Raw genomic sequence first — 2,750 nt, 5'->3', positions numbered from 1 at the left:
TCCTGCTGTCTGAAACGTGAGCGAGACTTTCTCTGAGCGATGATGTGGGACACTTCTGATTGTTCAGCAAGCTGCTGTCCGCTCGCTCATGTTGGAGCTGGTGTGCCGATGGCACATGCATTTACTCAAAGTCTGATATGGAGTTTGAGAACAATAGTGTTTTTCACAATGTTCGATTCATGAATTATTTCTTGCAGTAGGTTAATGGAGTGTGCCGCGTTCATTTGCAATCGCTCTTGTGTTATCGTCACATCCAAAAAGTCATCAAAAGACAAATAGGAGCAATTGTTCGACTGCTTCTGACATGCATTTCAACGATTAGATGATACACAACCAGTCTGCTCTTGATAAAACGCATCTCTCTTTTAGTCAAAATGCCTGAAGAGTCTAAAAAACAACCATTTTTCTTCACTGATATGTGTCCTGAATAAGGAATGTTCATTCGGTTACACGTTCTTTCTTCTCTGTGATGGATGTTAAAAAATCACTTTCAAATAAATGGTCTTTGCAAAGTGAGTTCAAAGATGTAATTGAATTAACCGTTAAAAGAAAAATTAGATTTTACAATAGAAAAAAAAAATTCATTGAGGAAACTTGAAGACTGTGACATACACTGACCCATAAAAAAAATATATTTATTTTATATGCATAGTTTGATTTTATAATTTATAATGTTCATAATGTTACACATTTTCTAGATTTTTGGCATTTAGCATTTTTGTCATTATTGTAATGCAAATAAATAAATAAATGAATCAATAAATAATAATAATTGTAACATCTTCATAGTATTACATATTTTTAATACATTTAATTTATAATTAATTAATATTAATATAGTTTTTATGTTATTAATTGTATTAATTTATTATCTATTATTTTAATTTTCATTATATCAATATAATTATTTTTTTATCATTTTATCATATATATTTTTTTTGATTTTACAATTATTTTTTATAGTTAATGTCATTATATAACATTTTAAATTTTTACATTAGTTTTTAAAACATTTGAACATTTTATTTAAATGGGAATTTCTTTAAAAACAGACCCAAATGTCTTAATAGTTGTCATATAGTAAGAATATACAGGTATAAAATGAATGTGGAGCAGTTCAGATCACGTTGAGAAATGTTTGAGATCTCTGACTTTAGTATCTTGGGCCGTCTGAGCACAGTTTGAGACATTGTTGAGATCTCTCTCCTGAAACTCTAGAGGAGACACATGAGACTACTGGAGTCTTAAGAGAAACATAATTTCTGTTAAATATAAAGGAAACAGACTCCAGTCACTTTGTTTACCAGAATAAATCCAGTAAATATAAATAATAAATATGCATAATAAATAAATAAATATGCATAAATATCAATATAAGTAAGGCAGTAAACTAAGCCAGTCTCTCTGGTACTGGTTAAACAGCACAGAAAGGCATGAAGAAGCTGTCAGAAGAAATGAAACCACGATGGATGTCGATGGATGAGGATGTTGAGATCTAAACTCACGTCGCACCGCTTTAAAGTGAACAGGTTAATGTTCATATAAAACTCATATCTTTCATGCATAACGCCAAACACCTCATACCTGCGCAGCCATGAATGAAAGATCCATGATGATCACGTGTGTTTAATTCCTGGACGAAGTGATTCTTCAGTTGCTCACGGGATTTTCACAGTAGAAACGTCTCCAAACGTCCTCCGAGTTCATCCTTACAGATCCATCATGAAACACAGAGATCATGAACGAGTGGAGATGAAGAGAGCAGAAGAGAGAGACAAACACAGTGTTGTAGCTGTGACAGACTCTCTGTGTGTGTGTCTCTCTCTCTCTCTCTCTCTCACTCATCCCGCCCCCCCCCCATTCAGTTCAATTCAAATAGCTTTATTAGCATGACAAAAATAAATTTTGTATTGCCAAAGCATTGGGACAACAAAGAAAATGGTTTAGAACATCTGAACATTTACATTATAACATCTTCAAATTTATTTAAATATTATAACTAATGTTATATATAACTAATATGGAAATGTCATATATATACACACAGATAGGTATAGAAAAAAAAAACAATACAGAAGTCATGTAGCAACTACTGGACTTTTAATTGTAACATTATGCACATGTGTAACAGTATTTTACTGCAGTAGTTGTGTGAGAGTGTGTCTATTTGTTGTTTGTTTCTTGATTGTGTTTGTACCTCAGGTGATGGCACGATGCTACGAATTTTGCATCAATAATTGCACATTTGGCTTTTTTGCCAAGAATGAAACAAAGTTTTTCGGTTGGGCTACAAATGTTAAATTGGGGAAATATATGATTAATTTCGGGGTAAAAGTGGTCTCTAATGTTTTTGTATTTTGGGCATTTTATAGGTGGACCCCAGACTTCACTGCCATATAATACGATTGGTTCAATTACTGATTTGAAAAGTTTGAGCCAGATTTGGATTGGGATGTCCATTTTAATTGATCTTTTATGGCATAGAAAGCCATTTGAGCTCCTTCACAGCCAAAGTAAAGTTACCTGTTGAGGTTATTTTTAGGCCGAGGTAAGTGCATGTCTTTGTGGTTTCAATGGTTCTGTGTGATAGTGTGAATGTGTGTGTTGGTTCTTGAGGTCTGGAGCGTTTCTGGAAGATCATGACTTTAGTTTTTTGGGGGTTGACTGTCAGGGCCCAGGTCTGACAGTAACCCTCCCGCAGATTCAAGCTGTCCTGAAGCCCTTCTTTAGTGAGCGACAGAAGAACCAGG

At 33.9% G+C, this 2,750-nt stretch overlaps 1 protein-coding gene across 1 annotated transcript in view; it reads right to left on the bottom strand.

The window, feature by feature from the left end:
- LOC107663142 (uncharacterized protein C14orf132-like) overlaps positions 1–1,735 on the bottom strand; it is a 23,102-nt gene extending 21,367 nt beyond the window's left edge. Inside the window, exon 1 of the mRNA XM_016453303.1 lies at positions 1,585–1,735. Coding sequence (XP_016308789.1) covers positions 1,585–1,611 — 27 coding nt within the window. The 5' untranslated portion in view covers positions 1,612–1,735. The remainder of the gene's footprint in view (positions 1–1,584) is intronic.
- Positions 1,736–2,750: the final 1,015 nt, after the last annotated feature.

The sequence above is a fragment of the Sinocyclocheilus anshuiensis genome, unplaced genomic scaffold (genome assembly GCF_001515605.1).
Source record: "Sinocyclocheilus anshuiensis isolate Anshui unplaced genomic scaffold, SAMN03320099.WGS_v1.1 scaffold767, whole genome shotgun sequence".
In the NCBI taxonomy this organism is placed as follows: Eukaryota; Metazoa; Chordata; class Actinopteri; order Cypriniformes; family Cyprinidae; genus Sinocyclocheilus; species Sinocyclocheilus anshuiensis.
This window is presented reverse-complemented; position numbering and strand designations above follow the sequence as displayed.